Below are 19,469 nucleotides of genomic sequence, written 5' to 3'. Positions count from 1 at the left end.
ACCGGGTGGTAAGAGATGTTCTGATCCATCTTATCCGCTCCATTCATGGTGGCATCGTAGTCCATAACCAGTGTCTTCTCCGTGATCAGACTGTACCCACTCCTCCGATGAATATGCATTGGACTCGGGGTACTCTTCGTCGTCCGATTGAACGTCCGCCTGTGCAGAAGTGCTCGGTTGTGCTCCGCGTTTTCTGGCGTTAGCATCGCTAGCCGGTGAGGCTTTATGACGTGATCATAGCCGCCGCGTCAACGCTTCCAACTTCGGCGTCAACCTCGGAGTCACCATCATCATCATCGTCGTCATCAATGTGCTCTTTAGCACTGGTTGATGCTTCTCTTCTTTGAAAAAAACGATCAAGCGTGAGCTACTTGCCACCGGTCGCCATTTTCACTTTCTCAGCCATTGTCCCCTCAACACTCTAGCTCCGCCTCGCATGTCTTCTACTACTGACGCCTACTCGATCTTGTCCAAAGAGAGTCATCGCTGCCATCTAGGGGCCAAAAATAGTCGTCATACTAACTAGATCTGCTTGATACTTTCAGCACAGCAGGCCAAGGCTTTCCTCCACCAGTTAAAAAAAAAAAAACCTTGGTGAACATCTTTTAACGTCTTTGGCGCTCCTTCGTAGGATTTTACTAAACGTTATTTAACGTTTTTGGCAGTCAAAGAGTTAAGAGTGCTAAAACATAATTATGTTGATATTATATTGTGCGTCGCCTGTTGCCAGCGTTTAGCGGCGACTGCTAGCTAACAGCAGCAAGCTAGCCGCGCTAGCTAGCAGCGGTAAAGTGCTCCAGCAATCTGATTACTTTTCAAAGGCGTAAATACTACAGCCCGTAGACAGCTGGGGTAGGTTCCAGCGCACCCGCAACCTTCGTGAGGATTAGCGGTTCAGAAAATGGATTGATGGACTGCGCATACTTTGATGCCTGACTAAATTTGCTGCTCTTACTGATCACTTATTATCAAACCAAGCCTACTCAAATGTACTATTTATTTGGCCGACAAAATCGCTAATGTGGGTCTGACGTCACTTACGTTCCATTGACAAAAATCTATGGGGAGAGATTTGTTTAAAATCTCACTGTTTCAGAGGAAAATAGTTTGCTGACAAGCAGAGTTTAAGTAAAAAATAAAAAAAATAAAGAAAAAAAAGTTGATTTTCTAAAAATGAAAACTAGTTGGTTGTCAATTATTACATGCAAATGTGTTTTTTGTCTTCTGTATTTACAATTGTTCTTTACTAAGGAAGTATATACAGGTATATTTTTATTTCTATTATACCGATTATTCGCTAGAATTTTCAGAAGTATATCCGAAAACCAAAATATTCGATAGCTGCAGCCCTAATAATATTACCATATTTTCACGGCCATAAGGTATTATAAGGCGCAGTCACAGTTACTGGTGCTATTTCTGTGTTTAATACACACATAAGCCGCACAGCACTATTGGGCGCGAGCATGGTTAAACATACTCTAGCTCAAAACAAATGGTAGCATGCCATTTTGCTAAAACATATGCTAGTGCTAGCGCATGTTTTTAAAAAGGCAGCGAACGGAACAAAACTGAGTGCGGTTGAAGTAACAATGTAAACAGTGAGTTCAGTTGTACTTGAAGTATATGACAATGTCCTCACGATGCTTTTGATCAACCCTAACCCACAAATCAGTCATAGTCCTTTGATCTTCTGTATCAGAAACAAATAACTGGGCAAGTCCTCCATCAAACACGCCGTCTCATTGTCAGTCAGTCTCGTTGTCGTGTCCTCGAAAATGATGCTGGCTTTCGCGATCCATTTACAAATTGTGGCATAACTTGCACTGTGCTGCCTCCCAGTCTTGGTAAAGCTGTGTTCGCCAGCCTCCCGGATTGATAGAAAGCTCTGCGTTCATTTGCCGAACTTTATTTTTCACAGCGGCTGAGAGATGTGCGCATTTGAGTCACGGAGATAAAGGAAGGAAAGGTGACGCATGGGAAATAACAATCTGGTGTCTTTAATATGTGGAGTGATCTGTTTAGCTACACTGTGTAGACTTGCACTACTTCAAAGTGATTTTTGCGATGCCTGTTGCTGTAAGTGCACGTTGTTCAATAAAGCATTTAAAAAAAAGAAAGTAAATAAGGAAACAATACCCTATTGTATGTAGTAGCTTAGCCCGGACACCCCTTTGTATTTGGTATGTTCCATCTCCCTCACTTCCTGCGCGAGCAGTCTGCTCTGTTTTGGAGGGAGTTGTCAATCAAACAATTAACTTGTATGTGGCTCGTTAAGCTCTGAAACAAGCAGAAAAGAAAAAAAGAGGACACATGCTCAATGAACATGCATGTTTTAGCACCATGGCATAAGTTTGAACACAACAAGTCATGATTGGCAGGGCGAACACGTGGGGGTGGGGCAGGGGTGAGGGAGAGGAGGGCCTGGAGAACTCGCTAGCAAATTGACTCTTCCACGCTCTCATGTCTGTCCGCAGTCAAGTCCGCCTTTCTTGTATTTAATATGTGTGCAGGAAGTCTTCTCACACACTCATGAAGTCCTCTCACACACTCAGATTTTGGACCTTGGTTGACACACAAGGCACACCTCACTATTAGGCGAACCATTGATTTTTGAGAAAATTTAAGACTTTTAAGTGCGCCTTATAGTCGTGAAAATACTGTACTTTTGAGTTGTTTTGAGGCAAGCCTACACGAGTTCTTTCACCACACACCCCTGTCAAAACTAGCTTGCACCCCACAAGCCATACTGCACACGGTGCGCCCCAACTTGAAATTTTTGCTAACATAATAATATATATTATTATAAATTCTGTTTGTTCCAAAAGGAACTTACATAATTAGTTCAAATAATTTTATTTGTTAAGAAAATGGAGGGATGGATGGATGTCTTAATATTTTCAAATGTTTAAACATTTTCTTGTTTTGAACAAAAAAAATAATCGTGATTTCAATTATTACCAAAATAATCGTGATGATTATTTTTTTCCAGAATCAAGCAGCCCTAAGGCGGATGGATGCACCAGAGAGTGGCTCAGTTTTCTGGACTGAAAGTTGATGACAAGCTTGCACTCCGTGGCAAGTGAGCCGAACCCCACGGGCTCTTGCCAGCACTTGACCTAACAGGTAGATGTGAGTCTTCCCGCCGCTCTGAGTTCCAGCCCGAGTCTCTCTCTCTCTACTTCCTTTCAAGTTTGGCTTTGATTGACAGGTAAAGATAGTCAATGACAATCGGGATGGGGGCGGTCAGACACACGTCCTTTGACACACAAATCTACTTCCGGGGTAGTCCGGCGCGCACTCACCCGCCGGCCGAATGACCGTTCACGTCATTCATTTAGCAAGCTGCCTCTCCCGCTGCCTTTTTGTGGATTAAAAAAAAGTGATGCAAAACGACGTATTGTAAAGGAAACCACCAAACGTCAAACCTTGATCCAGGCTTACAGGCTTATGTTGCTGGATAAAAATATGTATCACATTGCAGTAGAGTGTGAGTTGAATTCTGTTTTTTATTGGCAAGCTTGTTAATGTTGATGACCAAGTTCTAATAAACAATGCACTTTAAACATTATTTTTTAGATTGATATTTTGGTTAGTTTTCACTGAACCCATATAATATTATTCTTGTGTCATTATCAGTCTTTCAGTAGAGGCAAGTAAAATGAAATAACACAAAATAAAATATAATAAGTAGGTAAGTATAGAAGTAAATAAAAATAATATTAATGCATTAATAGCAAGAAATAGGGAAATGAAGTAAATGAGTATAAATAAAATTGCAGCATGCAGATGCCATAAAACACTGAAACTCTCATGCTGAGTCAAAGACCAAAGAATAGAGATGTTTGACAAAAACCACAAGATATGACATTTTGTCCATATCGTACAGCCTTAAATCCAACCAGCGAAGGAAGGCAACTGCTCGCCACTCGCAGGTAAAAGGGGCTGGGTCACAGACGCAGAGTCATATTCCTTTAGACATAGTTGTCAACAGAAATGGCGCCGGCTTTGTTGCTAATGAACTTTTGAGTTGAATAAATGCACACAGAACTACACTATTGTTTTTAGTTTGTATTTTGGATTGCATGATGAACTGCCGCTTTTAAGTGACAGAAAATTTTTCTGAGCACTTTTGCAGTTGTCACAACACCACTATTCAGCCTGAAGAACATTAGATTTATGTTGAAGAAGTGTGCCCCCTGCAAAAAATAGAATGCCCCCCCGTAATTTCTTTCTGCAGCCGGGTCTGATTTTAACTCATTTGCTCCCAAAAACATATAAAAACGTTATATTTTAAATATTGCCATATTTTTATGCTAGAGCATACAGAAGGCTTTGATGCAGCCTCTGAACTGAAGAGAACGCTTAAAGCCATGGTAATTATTACAAAAACAGCCAGCAGATGGGAGCAGAGTATAAGAGATCAACCAGGGCCATGTTGCAAAAAGGCTCTTTTCCCCAGTGTTTTAAACAGATTTGTGAATAATAGCAATATTCTAATGCTAATTGCTGCAAAACGGAAACAAATAAATATACTTTTTTTTTTCCTGATGAAAGCTTAAACTGTAATATTTATTTTGGTAGGTTCCATGTTTTTTATAGCAATAAAACACAATATTCTGTGGGCCTTGCAAAAATCAGTCAGAACCCAGTAAAACAGCCGGGAGCGAAGGGGGTTGCTTCAGAGAAAACTGCTGGGAGTGAATGACTACGTTTACATGCAGGCAATAATCAAAACCCAAATATTGGCAATATTCGGGTTTTGTAAGTTCATGTAAACACGCGCAATAACCCGAATATGCTCTTATTTGGGTATTTAAAAACCCGAATAAGACCCCTGGGTTACTCCTTTCATAACCGGAATTCTTGCTCATATAAACACATTCGGAATACCTCGATCGATCGTGGCAATGTTTTTCGCTGTTGTCGTTGTCAACAAACATGACGCTTGCAGCAAAGAACCATACTTCTGAAGCGAGGAGGAAACCGACTACTTTATTTAGCGTGGTAAATGACATAAATATAATGTCTTTTATAGAACGTAGAGTAAGTTAAAAGCGGAAATCACGTTATTTATGTAATTACATTGTCCGTGCGTCGAACGGATTATTTCAATCAAGCACAAATGAGCATGTAAACGGGAGTAACTCTTTCGGCCACGCATGTAAACGTGTTACCTTGATTGTTTCAGAGATTGGAATTCTGACCTTAACTCGAATATTGACTGCATATAAACGTAGTCAATGAGTTAATTATGTTTCATGTTTCTCTTAATTTGTTGAATTTTTTGTATTTTTTTTCATTGGATTAGGTCTAGTTTAGTCACTGCATCGAATTTGTATGAATAAACTATTTTCAAATGTACCAAATCCAGCCGGTTTCTGTGTGAGCCTGAGTGAATTATTAATCTTTCAATTAAGTAAATGAATCACAGAATTGTAAATGTAGCTCCTTCATTTTTATGACTGATTACTGAGGTTTGTTGTGTGTTTTCCTCTCCCAATTGATTAAACATATGTGGTGCCCCTTCAGGTGACCGAGAGAAGTATACATCTACTCGAGTTGTGTTGTTTTTAATTTTGCTCGTCAAACACCGAGACCGCTTATCGCTACAATGCTATATTTACATCTTACTTTTATTTTACGAACACTGGGCGGGCCAGTCAGAGCCTGTGAAAGCTACAAATGTGTCCCGAATGCTGTATTTTGCTTAGTTCTATGTTAGAATAATTATATGTAGTAGTCACATGAGAAATGATAGTCTTACCGATGTATCCACGTCTCCGGGCTCTTGGGGAATTTAGTGAGTGCCAACTTGCCTAGGTAGAGGTCCTTTTCTGCAGTAAGAACTCCACACTGAATCAACTCCTTCCTATAAGTCATACATCACAATAAACACAACATACAGTACACCTTTCACATAAAATCAATTGCTGTATATAGTAACATGCAAGTAGACCTGTTAGATCTCCTGATGATAATGACTATGGTGGACTGAAGCATAACAGTCACAATCATGGAAATTTGCCCACAAAAAAAAAAAAACTAGGCAAAATGCAATTTCTGCAAAAATTGTGTGGGAATGCTGAACGCTGAATGCTATAGCTGAATGCTAAGATCTAATCTTAGCGTTCAGCTATAGCATTCAGCGTGCATGCATGCAGAATGTTTATGATGTAAATTGAAAGATACATTATATGAAAATTATAGATTATTAATTGTAGTGTGAATGATAAATCAAAAAAAGAAAAGTTTAACTGCATTCGCTGTAAGGAGCTTCAAGCGGGAATTGAACCCACAACCTTCCACATCCCAGTCATGTGCTTTAAGCACTGCACTATTGTGAACATGGAATCATCTTTGATATTGTATGTAATTGTATTGAGTAATCGAGTGTAATGCAAAGCTGAAAATATGGATTTATAGAGAAAACATTTTTTTATGTCAAATGATATTTATAAAATGGATGTTTAATTATTGAACAATGACTATTTCAGAAATTTAATAATAAAAAAAAAAAAAGTGATCCAAGTGGGAATCGAATACTGATACTGAATACCTGTGGAGGCTGCAAATAGTTTAGCTCATCGGGCCTTAACTTTTTCTCCATTCACTTTTAATGGTAGTGCTTACTTGAATTCCGACGCAATATATTTTTGGCCACTGCTTGGCAGGGGCACTGCAGGCATGTTTTGGTCAGGGTCAAAGTTAAAAGGATTAGGACGCGGTCGATTTGAACAACATGGCGGCGCCCTGCTGCTAAGATAGAACTAGCTCTATTATGCTAAACCAAATCCGAATTTAACCACCGTATAACTTGGCTTTTCTCTTCTCTCTTACATACGGCAGATTTGGAATACCACCCAGCGGGGGAGACCTCGAACGTTTCATCGACGGATACTTTTACAGCTGCGCGATGGAGGATCCTTCCTACGAAAAACCTTCTAAGAAGAGAAAAAAATGACTCAGCGAGGGACACGGATGATCTAGCTACTAAGTTTCGGTCAGTATGCTGGACTCCATAAACAAAAAACTAGATGACCTATGCCTCATCTGCGAGGACGTCAAGGAATTAAAGGTGAGTTTGGCCAACAGGTAAGTGACCTCCAACGAGATAATTCCAAGTTACGCTCTTCACTCATGGCTGTTTCAGCTGAGTTGGAGACTATTAAAATGGAGAATAAAACGCTAAAAGAAACAGTTCTGGATGTCCATCCCGGAGCATGCGGGAGAATTTAATATTCTCAGGCATATCCAAGACTACCTCTGCCAATCCTGAGACCGAGATAAAAAAAAAATATGGTGACATTGTTCAAAATTACTCAGGAGACGGTAAATAATATCTCTTTTTACCGTGTACATCGGCTTGGAGTCTATAGGGGCAACAAACCCCGTCCTATTATCACTAAGTTTGAGCATTTTAAACAGAAATAATTTGTTAAAAGTAAAGGACGGGAGCTTAAAGGGACCTCTTTCGGGATGAATGACCAATTACCGAAAGAGATTAATGAGCGGCGAAAGGTACTGTTTCCCATAATGAGACAAAATAGGCAGGTGGGTAAACGGACTACGATGGTCATTGATAAGCTATACATCGATGGCCAACTATTCCGGAACTCCACTCTCCTTGGCTGTTCTAATTGGCATTGGTGGAACTGAACTTTGTTTGATTTTTATATACGTATATATGTGGTTATAAAACCTAAAATATAAATACTTATTATGTATAGGCTATATTACAAATATAATAATAATAATCTATCTAATATACATATATATCTAATATACATATATATCTAATATATATATATATATATATATACACACACACACACACACACACACACACAAATCTCGCTTAGGTTACCATTTACTGGTGTATTGTTACATGATTAATACCCCGCCAATTTCCTTCACATCCACCTCCCTTCCTGTTTTTTCAGTTATATTCACTTACACGTCAACTCTCATTTCACACAAATCACATAAACCACCTAACAACTTTGATTGCATCCTATAACATGCCAATATTAACAAGTAGCCTATACAGATATATACACAGGACTGAGTTTATATTGTTTGGATGCATAAATTAGTTCTGGTCTCCTGGAATGTGTGTGGTGCTCGCTCACAGGCAAAAAGAATAGTTTTAGACCATCTCTTAAAATTAAAAGCAGATATTTGTCTCAATCTGAAGAAAAATTACTTAATGACAAGAATTTTAGTCAAGTGTACTCTACCCCTTATAACAGTAGAAAAAGATGAGTCTGTATACTCAAACATGATAACTCTTTGACCGCCAAAAACATTTAATAACATTTAGTAAAATCCAAATGAGTGCCGCCAAAAACGTTAAGAGATGTTAACTATGTTTTTTAATGGAAATGGGTGGAGGAAAGCCTTGGCCAGCTGTGCTCAAAGTATCAAGCAGATCGAGTTAGTATAATGACTATTTATGGGCACTAGATGGCAGCGATGACTCTCTTTGGACAAGATCGGGTAGGAGTTAGTAGTAGAAGACGTGAGGTGGAGCTAGAGTGTTGAGGGGAGAATGGCTGAGGAAGCGAAAATGGCGACCGGTTGCAAGCAGCTCACGCTTGAGCATTTTTTTCAAAGACGAAAAGCATCGACCAGTGCTAAAGAGCACATTGATGATGATGATGGTGACTCCGAGGTTGACACCGAAGTTGAAGCGTTGACGTGGCGGCTTCGACCACGTCGTAAAGCCTCACCGGCTAGCGATGCTAACGCCGGAAAACGTGGTGCACAACCGAGCACTTCTGCACAGGCGGACGTTCAATCGGACGATGAAGAGTACCCTGAGTCCAATGCATATTCAGGCTTTTTTGAAGTACCGGTGCTAATTTAAAAAAAAAAAAATCGAGGTACGGTACTGGTACCGGTATCCCATGCAACACTATCTGGGGCTGTGTTCGGTTGTCAACTGGTGCGCAGAGTGGTCAATGTAATGCCTTTGTGGCGTGCTACTGTCCCCAAACTTCTTACAGCTCCATTCTTTCATTTGTAATCACGAGCATGAGGTCATGTATGAGCTGCAGTGTCGCCACGGCTGTCTCCAGCTTCAGGTGCCTGTGCTTTGATGTTGTACTACACGTGATGCAATGCTGATGATGTGCATATTTAAAAGAGAGATTTAAATTAGTTTTCTCATTGTACCTGTGCAGATCAAGGCCAGCAAAGAGAGCAAAATATTAACCACCTATGCATTCTTAGACCCTGGAAGCACAGCCACCTTCTGCTCCGAGCGACTCAGAGAAAGAAATGCCCAAATTCTGTTGAGAACAATGAACCAAGAAAAGCTTTGTTGACAGCAATATCATTTCAGGATTGGAGATTGCTGCACTCAATTGCAGCACCTACATTGAAATTGCCTGACGTGTACACACAACTCAAGATGCCTGTCACCCGTGACAACATTCCACGGCAGGAAGATGTGAGTAGTGCGTGGCCACACCTAAACTCTGTGGAAATCCCTGTCTTGATGCTGATGTGGAATTATTGATTGGAACTAACAGCCGCGTTTCAACGGAGAATGTTCGGTTATGGGGAAGCGGGTAGGGACTTTCACAGGAACCGTCCTCTCAGCCAGCCCGCTTGTGGCCGTGTCTCCACTGCGGAGTACGACCCATTTCGCGACATCACGAGTTCCGATCGACACGTAAACGCCTTGCGATGATTCTCCCGTGACGTCGCCCAAGTACCGCGCGACTAAAATCACAAGGAAAGAGAAAAACTTGTGGCGGTTGCTGTTTTTTTCTTTTTTAATGTACTTGCCGTGGATGGATGGTTTGAGTGAGAGGAGACGGCGTCTAGATGAATAATTTGAAAAGGCTAACAGTAGAGTGGAACGAAAATAGGCAAAGGATTATTTCGAGAATGCATCATCATCGCGCATGAAGGTAAGATAATTTTTTATACAAAATAATTTTTAGCCAATCAGCACGAAAGCTTGATCGGGAGTTTATTGGGCCGGCGGAGTACCTACCCTTGAGTAGGACCTCCGCTCGTCCCCGTAAGTTCCTGTAAATGTGGCCCGGTTGGGAAGACTCCTGCAGTGGAGATGTGCACATACATGGCTGGCCACGTAAATTTTCCCCGAAGTTCCTGCTGTGGAAACGCGGCTATAGTCTCAAAAGTAATGGAACCATGGGAAGTGGTCATCAGTAATGGTGGAGGAACGTATGCCGGGCTGGGTTATCAATGGATCACTCAGAGGAGGCAGCGGAACTAAGAGCAGACATCACACAATTACTGCCAATTGAATATCCATTGCTCACATCAAGGAATCAAAAGATCAATTGGAGTGGCCTACCAACTTTGTGGGGTCCACACCAGGGATATTATAAATTGGGAATTTTTAATTTTAGTTAATTTTGAGTTTTGGTTTTTAAATTTAGTTAGTTTCAATTTGTTTTCAAGGTGGTTCTGTTAGTTTTTATTAGTTTTAGTTATTTCATAAATGCTTAGTTTTAGTTTTAGTTAGTTTTAGTATTAGTTTTAGTTTTTTTATGTGTATTACTTGTGCGCAATATTTATAAAACACCATGGGAGCAACATCATCTGAAGGTGCTTTTCTATTGGCTGCTGCTAGATGACTTTTGTGTGACACACTTTCAAACGTCCTTATTCCGGTTAATATCTAAATTCATCTACTTAAAATCAAATTTAAAATCATCCCCAAAAGCTCATGCATTAAATTAATTACCAAAGACTAAAACGAAGGAATTTTTTACTATATTTATAGTTAATTTTATAAACATGAAATGTAGTTTCAGTTAGTTTTCGTTGTTTAAAAAGCATTTAGTTTTTATTTTATTTCGTTAAAGGAATTGTCCGTCCGTCCGTCCGTCCGTCTTCTTCCGCTTATCCGGGGTCGGGTCGCGGGGGCAGCAGCTTTAGCAGGGAAGCCCAGACTTCCCTCTCCCCAGCCACTTCAGCCAGCTCATCCGACGGGACCCCAAGGCGTTCCCAGGACAGCCGAGAGACATAGTCTCTCCAGCGTGTCCTGGGTCGTCCCCGGGGCCTCCTGCCGGTAGGACATGCCCGGAACACCTCCCAAGGGAGTCGTCCAGGAGGCATCCGGACCAGATGCCCGAGCCACCTCAACTGGTTCCTCTCAACGTGGAGGAGCAGCGACTCGACGCTGAGTCCCTCTCGGAAGACCGAGCTTCTCACCCTATCTCTAAGGGAGAGCCCGGCTACCCTGCGGAGGAAACTCATTTCAGCCGCTTGTCCACCCACAGCTCGTGACCATAGGTGAGGGCAGGAACGTAGATCGACCGGTAAATCGAAAGATTTGCCTTTAAAGGAATTGCTTTTTGAATATTTGTTTTTTCATTAGTTTTAGTTAACTAAAATAACCTTGGTCCACACTCACCAGTAGCGACAACCCAGAGCTCATAAAAGAGAGGCCACGTTGAATACTGCAATCATCAACAAATCACTAATTGCAACATCTGTCAACCAGGAGGCATAGACTGCAATCTAGATGGCGATTGGTACCGATCTGAGCACCAGATACTCCCGCCTGGGTGTTTTCCAGCATGGCAAAGTGGAGATCATTGCGAATGACCAGGGCAACAGGACCATGCTCATCTACATGGCATTTACTGACACGGAGAGGCTCATCGATGACGCCCCCAGGAACCAGGTGGCCTCGAACCCCAGCAACACAGAAATGAATATCCTGAGAATCAGCAACGAGCCTACAGCAGCCATTATTGCCTATGGTCTGGACAAAAGCCAGTCAGGGGAGCACAACGTCCTCATCGTTGACGTGGGTGACGGCACCTTCAACGTGTCCATACTGGTCGTTGAGGGCGGCATTTTTTAGGACAAAGCCACCGCCGAAGACATACATCTGGGCGGAGAGGACTTTGACAGCCACATGGTGGAGCACTTTGTGGATGATTTCAAGAGGAATCACAAATGGGACATCAGACAGAACAAGATGGCCTTGAGGATTCGCGCCACTTGTACGAAGGCAAAGAAGAGGCTGTCCTTCAGCTCCCAAGTCAACATCGAGATCAACTCCCTCTTTGAGGACGTCGACTTCTTCACCGTAATCACCAGAGTTTGCTTTGAGGAGCTGTGCTCCGACCTGTTAAGGTAACCTCTGGAGACAGTGGTGAAAGCCTTGAAGAATGCCAGTGTGGACAAGGGTCAGATCCATGACGTTGTCATGGTTGTCTCCATGTGGATCCTCAGAATCAAGAAGCTGCTGCAAGACTTCTCTAACAGCAAGGAGCTAAATAAGAGCATCGACCCAGACCAGGCGGTGGCTGATGGCGGCATACATAACAGGATTCACCAAAAATCATACACCCAGTGTTACAGGGGTTCAGGTTAATAGAGAGGTCATTAACATACAAATTAAAAATAATTGGAGAGAGAATACCACCTTGTCTGAACCCATTTCTAACCCAAAATGGGGCAGAGATACATTTTACACGCATTGACTGGTTGGCATACCAGTAGGACAGAATTCTCAAAATACATTTAGGAACACCTCTACTACTAATTTTGTCAAACAATAAAAATTATTAACACAGTAAAAAGCCTTTGAGGCATCAATGAAACTCATTAAAACTGAGGAATTCTTATATATATACATTTTTACTATTTCCTTTAATGAATATATGGCCAAATCTGTGCCATGCTTAGCTTTAAAAGCAAATTGATTATCGGTAGAGGCAATGATCTCTACAATTCTGTCCAGCAAGATGTTCTCAAAAACTTGAGACAAGAAGCTGGCAAGGGCTATTGGTCTGTAGTTATCATAACAGCTTTTTCCTACTTTATCCTTAATCACCGGAACTAGCAAGACAGAAATCATTGTATCTGGCAAAAAAAAAACTTGAATTAAGAAGACATTAAAGCAGATGGCAAGAAAGCATATTTAATGTTCTCAGCAGTGATGTAATCCAAACCACTTGCTTTGCCATGTGCTAACTTATTTACAGTGCAAGTCACCTCATGTGAATAAATTGCCTTTGTATCAAGACACACAACATTATCAGGAACATAAATATTATTTTTAACAATTAAATAAGGTACAATAATGCTGCCTCCACATATCAGCAATATTGTCAGGCCCTGATACACCATCTACAGTACATGAGGGCTTCATTCTGCTTTTGGTAAGACCCTTTACCTCCTCCCAAAAGTCAGCAGTGTTTTTACTTATTATCTTCTCGGCCATAGAATGTAGCCGCAAGGAGGCACAAGCCAGTGTCTTCTTTTGCTGGTCCCAAGTCCAGATAAATACACAGGGTTGTGTCAGGAAGGGCATCCGACGTAAAACCTTGGCCAAACCAAATATATGACTTCCATACTGGATCGGTCGAGTCCCGGGTTAACAATGAACGCCAACGGTGCTGTTGACCTACAGGGTGCCGGTGGAAACTGGACTACTGCTAGTCGAAGAAGGAATGGAGGAAGGTGTGTTCGTAGGAAGAAAGAGAAGAGGAACAGCAAGTAGGGACTTTGAATGTTGGAACAATGACAGGAAATGGTAGAGAGCTGGTTGACATGATGCGGAGGAGGATATGATCAGGAAGACAGGTAGGACAATCCTTGGTGTATCATCTGGAAGGAAAAGGGATGAGGAGACTTGGTGGTGGAATGAGGAGGTGCAGAAGAGGATCCAGAGAAGGAGATTAGCTAAGAATAAGTGGGACACAGAGGACTGAAGAAAGTAGACAGGGGTACAGGGAAATGCAGTGGAAGGTGAAAGTAGAAGTGACAAAGGCCAAACAAGGGGCTTACGATGACTTGTATGCTAGGTTAGACAGTAAGGAGGGAGAGACTGATCTATACAGGTTAGCAAGGCAGAGATGGCAAGGACGTGCAACAGGTTAGGGAAATAAAGGATAGGGATGGAAGTATGTTGACAGATACCAGTAGTGTGATGGGAAGATGGAAAGAGTACTTTGAAGAGTTGATGAATGAGGAAAATGAGATAGAACAAAGCGTAAAAGAGGTGACTGTTGTGGACCAGGAAGTAGCAAAGATTAGTAAGAATGAAGTGAGAAGGGCATTGAAGAGGATGAAGAGTGGAAAGGCACTCGGTCCTGATGATAGACCTGTGGAGGTATGGAAGTGTCTAGGAGAGGTAGCAGTAGAATTTATGACTGGGTTGTTCAACAGGATCTTAGATAGTGAGAAGATGCCTGAGGAATGGAGGAAAAGTGTGCTGGTGCCCATTTTTAAGAACAAGGGAGACGTACAGAGTGACAACTACAGAGGAAGAAAGCTGCTGAACCGCACAATGAAGCTATGGGAAAGAATAGTTTAAGCTAGACTGAGGGCAGAGGGGAACATTTGTGAGCAGCAGTATGGTTTCATGCGATGAAGAGGAGAAAAAAAAAAAGGAGTACCACAGATGCAGTATTTGCTTTGAGGACGTTGATAGAGAAGTACAGAGAAGGTCAGAAGGAGCTGCATTGTAGATCTGGAGAAAGCTTATGACAGGGTGCCCCAGAGAGGAACTGTGGTTTTGTATGAGGAAGTCTGGAGTGGCAGAGAAGTATGTTCAAGCGGCGCAGGACATGTATGAGGACTGCAAGACAGTGGTGAGGTGTGCTGTAGGTGTGACTGAGGAGTTCAAAGTGGAGGTAAGACTACATCAGGGATCAGCTCTGAGCCCCTTCTTGTTCGCTATGGTAATGGACAGGATGACAGACGAGGTAAGACAGGAATCTCCATGGACTATGATGTTTGCAGATGACATTGTGATCAGGGAAGAGGTGGAGGAGAAGCTAGAGGTATGGAGGTTTGCCCTGGATAGGAGGGGAATGAAGATTAGCCGTAGCAAGACGGAGTATCTGTGTGTGAATGGGAGGGACCCAAGTGGAAGAGTGAGGTTACAGGGAGAAGAGACCAAGAAGGTGGAGGAGTTTAAGTATTTAGGGTCAACAGTCCAGAGCGATGGTGAGTGTGGAAAAGAAGGCGAAGCTCTCGACTTACCGGTCGATCTACGTTCCTACCCTCACCTATGGCCACGAGCTGTGGGTTGTGACCGAAAGAACAAGATCCCGGATGCAAGCGGCCGAAATGAGTTTCCTGAAATTAAAATGCATTTACTGATATGATAGTCAGTTGGTATCACTTAGCATAACGGCCAAGGATATATTTGCAATGTACAGTTGGAGGTGAGGTTTGAACCCACGGCCGCCTGGTTACTGGACAATGCGCCACTAAGCAGTATCAGCCAGCTGGTAATGATGATAAGTTGTATGCATGGAAGTGGGCGTGGAAAGTGGGACTTGTTAAAGTTGATATTTAACGTTAATTATGCGAATGTCTGCAGCGCATTTAAAAAAAAAATCCTAACCTGAGCTGTATTTACTGTTTTATATTATCTTCCTATAAATAAATTGAAAACTTTATTTAGCACATGGTTAACAGAGTGGGAAAGGAAAATGTGACATAAATAAATAAATAAATGCAAAGGGAACACCCATGTCGTGTCGTGGATTCGTGGAGCACCTCCGTCCTAAATGAATGGGCAACAAAAGGCTATGGTGACGCGGGGCGTACCACGTGAACAACAGGACACCATTCCCACTTTCCTTAGTTTCAATAGCCATTTGGGTGCACACTCAATTGTTCTACTGCAGTTTGAAGCATACATAGATTACACAAACTCTCACACTCAGCACTGCCGAGACTGCAGGCGTGTCGACACGCAAACCGCTCCATTGCTACGTATGGTCGTAGTTTGCTAGCCCCTTAAATGAGGCTCTTCACGTGTTTCAGAAATTTTCATGTTTTAGAAAAATGACACGTTTTCCATTATTATTGAGTGGACGATGCAGGCCCATGTTTATACAAATTGTTTTGAGACTCAATTATGCTTAAAAATAACCTGTGTGATTAAAAACAAGTAACAAACTAGGGCTGATTCTAATCGTGTCACAAATCTGATATACAAGTGGTTTGATTTTTTTGCAACATACATACCTGATGTAATTTATGATCTCAGGTTTTGATTATGTGTGATACTGGTTTGGCCACCATGTGCATGTCTGATTTTTCCAAGGGCCTATATAAATGGAAATCGACTAACAGGTTTACATTTCATAGCCAATTTTGTCCTGATGGGCTTTGCTTTAATTTCATTGTTCATGGTTCTGACAACATGAGGACTAATCTTTGAGTAGCACTCACAGATATACAGTCCCTGACAAAAGTCTTGTCGCTTATCCATTTTGTAGAAACACCAGCTTATAACCTGACTTTTAATTAACCCATTGGTTTTGGAAATGGCTCATATAAAAGCTAAAACCCTCCCAAATGATGTTTAATATACAAAAATAAATTTTCTTCACTGAAGAAATTTTGATCATTTAATGAACACAAAGGTCAGATTTTGGCAAGACAAAAGTTTTGTCAAACGATGCACCCAATCCTTGATTGCAGCCTCACCTGTTGACCAATCAATTAGTGGGTGTGTATAAAAAGAACCCCAGCACACCAGACCTTCACATCAACTGCAACTTGACCACGGACAACATGCCTAAAAGCGTTGATTATCAAGAGGCTGAAGACCAGATCCACTGCTGAGGTGGCTGACACCTTCAATGTGTCTCAGCGTCAAGTACAAAGGATAAGAAAAAGATTTGAAGAGACTGGAGATGTTTTTGACAAGCCCAGGTCTGGCAGACCCCGCAAGACATCTGCTCGGGAGGACCGTTTGTTTGCTCAAAAATCCAAGGCCAGCCCCTTTTCCACCAGGCCTGGTCACCTCAAGTCCCCGTGTCAACCAGAACAGTTAGTAGAATTCTGTCTCGAAATGGCCTCCAAGGTCGAATCAGTGCCCAGAAACCAGCACTAAACAAAAGGCAATTAAAAAAAGGTGTGGCATTTGCCAAGGCCCACAGCCTGCTAAAAGGATGGAAGCTGGAAAAGTGGCAGAAGGTGGATTTCTATGATGAATCTTCGGTTGAATTATATCACAGCCACCGCAAATATTGCAGCAGACCTACTGGAGCCCGCATGGATCCGAGATACACCCAGAAAACAGTTAAGTTTGGTGGCGGAAAAATCATGGTCTGGGGTTACATCCAGTATGGGGGCGTGCGAGAGATTTGCAGGCTGGAAGGCAATATCAATAGCCTAAAATATCAAGACGAATGGGCTACCTCTTACATTCCCAACCATAAAAGGGGTCAAATTTTGCAGCAGGATGGCGCTCCATCGCATACTTCCATCTCTACATCAAAGTTCCTCAAGGCGAAGAAGATCAAGGTGCGTCAAGACTGGCCAGCCCAGTCGCCAGACATGAACATCATTGAACATGTCTGGGGTAGAATGAAAGAGGATGCATGGAAGACCAAACCAAATAATCTTGATGAACTCTGGGAGGCATGTAAGACTGCTTTCTTTGCTATTCCTGATTACTGCATCAATACATTGTATGAATCATTGCCGAACCGCATGGATGCAGTCCTTCAAGCTCATGGAAGTCATACAAGATATTAGATATGGATCTCACAGCACCACTACTTCATTCTCTGATGTTACGTAACTTTTTTTTTGTATTTGAAGTAAATTATTTGTTCCATTTTCACATTACTTTTTGTAGGCGACAAAACTTTTGCCTTGCCAAAATCTGACCTTTCTGTGTTCATTAAATTATCAAAATTTCTTCAGTGAAGAAAATTTATTTTTGTATATTAAACATCATTTGGGAGGGTTTCAGCTTTTATATGAGCCATTTCCAAAACCAATGGGTTAATTAAAAGTCAGGTTATAAGCTGGTGTTTCTACAAAATGGATAAGCGACAAGACTTTTGTCAGGGACTGTAGCTTATAAGAGAAAATGTATACATGCATTTTCACCAATGAAATGCGCATGTAGCGCTTCTTGCAGACCTATTGGTGCAACTATATGCCCCACAGGGTGGCATTTTCCCCGTAGAGACAGTGAACAACATGAAAACGCTGCAGGAAAATCAACATTTTCAAGTTCGGTAGGCTTAGTGGGTAGCAACATAAAATGGCCACCGGTGGCTTCACTTTTCGCTAGGGTGAATAAGTTGCATTGTGAGTCCATTCATGTACAAGTATATGTATGTTTCTCACCGTAGTCCAAGGAACGCTCAAGAAGTTTGTGTGAATGCACACACACACGGAAAATTAGAGGGAACACTGCAGAAGAGGCGTGAATTTTTTAAGCAAGTTGAAATTTGAACAGTGTCATTTGGAAGTATTATGTGGGAGTTATTGCATGGCAAAAAAAGAGTGGAAAACAAAAAGTGACTGAAATAATAATAAAGGTTAGAAACAACATATGCTGTTCAGCATTCCCACAATAATAAGTAAGAATAAAGAATCCCAATAACATATGTGGGAATGCTTTTTAGCAATCCCACAATTAAATTATTTTCAACTGGGCTAGATGTGGGAGAATCTGATTATTCTCCACTATAAATGGCAAACTTGTAAACAAATATACTGATGCACAAACACCAGTGAATGACATCAGTGCCCCATTTTCTATAAAATAAACACAGTTTGAGAGCCCATGGGAGTAATGGCTGCATGTTGTGCAACCTATAGCTTTACTTTTTCTGCCATGAAAACGTGCGAATCACTTGGTAGAAACCTGAGAACTCGTACTGAGAAAATTTGGCTAAGTACAGAAAATCATCCAGTCGAGGGTTATTTGTTTTTTTTTTAGTTTTTTAGATTGTAGCATTTTTATTTATTTTGTAGAATTATAATTAATGTTGATTTTTCGGTTTTCTGTTTCAGCACATCCCTAATGACAATGAAGTAATCACATGAATGTTGTATGCTGTTTTATATTGAGACAATGAACCATCGAGGATGGCAGCTCCCATTAAGTATTTGTGTCTGTACCTGACATTCCATGCAGTGGTGAAGTCAGGATTAAGCAGCAAGAGGGTGGATGTGATATCCACTAAAGCTGAGGGAAAACAAACATTATCATTAATGGCAGATAATCTGTGATCATTATCCATAAGTGTCTCCCAACCTGGTAACACTTTACAATAACGATGGTTAGTTAATCATTTGTAATGCATTATTCGTTTAAAGATGAAGTCATGAAAACATGTTGAATTAATAAATTGTTAATATTTGAACAATTAGGAATAAATAACTTGCAAATTGTTAGTTAATGAGTTGTAAATGCATTAGCAAAAGATGAAAACATGACAAGCACTTATGAACTCATGATGAACTAATAATTCTCCACTCTCCTGTTCCATGTCCTACCCGCCCAGCTAACATCACTTGTGCCCAGCAGGCAACAATCCTTTATTCTAAAGCGGCAGCACATTATCATGTTCAATTGATTACCATATTCTCTGCTACTACTTGTTATAATTAACAAACTATCTTTTCATATCAACAAAATATTTACTCATCTTTTTACACACGATTAAGTGACAACACATGTATGAAATGTTTCAAGTAAC

At 41.3% G+C, this 19,469-nt stretch overlaps 2 protein-coding genes across 4 annotated transcripts in view; one reads left to right on the top strand and one right to left on the bottom strand.

Annotated features, from left to right (window-relative positions):
- The window catches only part of ptar1 (protein prenyltransferase alpha subunit repeat containing 1), a 96,098-nt gene that overhangs the window by 49,595 nt on the left and 27,034 nt on the right, over positions 1 to 19,469 (bottom strand). For 2 of the 3 annotated variants that reach the window (XR_013293335.1, XM_077560308.1), the window contains exons 3-4: positions 18,889 to 18,955; positions 5,768 to 5,872 (exon numbers count right to left, since the gene is read on the bottom strand). Coding sequence is in view for 2 of the 3 variants with exons in the window: in XM_077560308.1 (XP_077416434.1) it covers positions 5,768 to 5,872; positions 18,889 to 18,955 (172 nt within the window). In the remaining variant the exon portion in view is untranslated. The remainder of the gene's footprint in view (positions 1 to 5,767; positions 5,873 to 18,888; positions 18,956 to 19,469) is intronic. The other variant, XM_077560309.1, reaches the window with a different exon arrangement.
- On the top strand, positions 11,699 to 12,370 carry LOC144048685 (heat shock 70 kDa protein 1-like). The gene is given in 1 exon segment (XM_077560912.1): positions 11,699 to 12,370. A coding segment is annotated over 1 exon segment (672 nt).

The sequence above is a fragment of the Vanacampus margaritifer genome, chromosome 3 (genome assembly GCF_051991255.1).
Source record: "Vanacampus margaritifer isolate UIUO_Vmar chromosome 3, RoL_Vmar_1.0, whole genome shotgun sequence".
In the NCBI taxonomy this organism is placed as follows: domain Eukaryota; kingdom Metazoa; phylum Chordata; class Actinopteri; order Syngnathiformes; family Syngnathidae; genus Vanacampus; species Vanacampus margaritifer.
This window is presented reverse-complemented; position numbering and strand designations above follow the sequence as displayed.